A 1,325-nucleotide genomic window follows, 5' to 3' on the forward strand; every position below is an offset into this window, starting at 1 on the left:
TTTTGAGACGGAGCCTTGTTCTGTTGCCCAGGCTGGAGCACCATGATGCGATCTCAGCTCACTGCAGCCTCCATCTCCCGGGCTCAAGCGATTCCCCTGCCTCTGCCTCCCGAGCAGCAGGGATTACAGGCACCCACCACCACGCCTGGCTAATTTTTGTAGTTTTAGTATAGATGGGGTTTCACCACGTTGGCCAGGCCAGTCTGAAACTCCTGGCCTTGTGATCCAACCACCTCAGCCTCCCAAAGTGCTGGGACTACAGGCGTGAGCCACCAAGCCCAGCCTATTACTATTTTTTAATTTTTTAAGGCATCTAAAGTATGGTCAGGTGATTCAATTTAATGTGTAAATCAGTTTAATATAATCAGTAAAATTTCATCCTTTCCATCTCATTTCACCTCAACTTCACAATCATGTTCCATAATGCATTACAAATAAAATAAAAATGATTTTAGGACTATCCATAGTGTAGCAAGCAAGCAGGTGGCATATCAATAAATTAAACATATTACTGAGTCCACAAAATACTTGAGAATATTCTCCAGCTCTCACCTGGAGTTCTGGGACAGAAAGCACAGATTCCTCAGAAGCTGATGACATTTCATCTTCCTCATCTTGGGTGAGGTCATCAAAGTCCTCTTCTTCCTCTTCTTCCGGCCCGTTCTTCTCTCCTCCAGTTTCTGGCCCAACTGGAGTCTCCACTGACTGACCATCAACACTGGGTGGCTCTTCTGGCTTCCCTGGGGGGCTACTAAGCCTCACTTCAGGATCCACCGAGGACAAAGCATTCTTTGATGATCCTTTGTTCACATCTGTCCCTGAGGTTCCTTCATCAGGGTGCTCTTGAGAAGATGAAGGGGTTTTAGCTGGCTGACTCCTCTCCTCTTCCTTCTGTAAGACTGTCTGTTTCTTTACCTCTCTAGCACTGTTCAACTCCTCGCTTGTGACGCCAGTGTCCAATTCCACAGCATGTTCCTCTTTGATGTCATCACAAATGTCATGCTCAGGGGATCCACTGATTTCCTCTCTCGCATCTTCAGGTTCCACCTTGACAACTTCCTCTAAATCCCCAGGGGAAGAGTTGTTTAGAGACTCCTGGATGCCCTGAGGCAGCGGCTCCAGAGCTTGTCTTCCCTCCTCTGTTTTCACAACAGTCCAGCGACAGGCACTGTTCTCTGACAATCCTTCTTGGCACTCTGTATCTGCTGATGGAGGCCCTGGGCTATGTTCCACTTTGGGGAAAACAGTAGCAGAGAGAGGAGATAGTTCCTGGGGCTCTAATTTGGGTTCTAGGCCCTGAAAGGCATTTTCCCCATTAGCCACAG

General features: G+C 47.8%; 1 protein-coding gene across 1 annotated transcript in view; it reads right to left on the reverse strand.

Moving 5' to 3' along the window:
- Positions 1 to 1,325, reverse strand: part of LOC105548676 (GON-4-like protein) — a gene marked incomplete at its 3' end in the record, with an annotated part of 26,924 nt that overhangs the window by 19,182 nt on the left and 6,417 nt on the right. The window contains exon 2 of the mRNA XM_011992833.1: positions 553 to 1,325. Coding sequence (XP_011848223.1) covers positions 553 to 1,325 — 773 coding nt within the window. The remainder of the gene's footprint in view (positions 1 to 552) is intronic.

Source organism: Mandrillus leucophaeus, unplaced genomic scaffold (assembly GCF_000951045.1).
Source record: "Mandrillus leucophaeus isolate KB7577 unplaced genomic scaffold, Mleu.le_1.0 Scaffold418, whole genome shotgun sequence".
NCBI lineage: Eukaryota > Metazoa > Chordata > Mammalia > Primates > Cercopithecidae > Mandrillus > Mandrillus leucophaeus.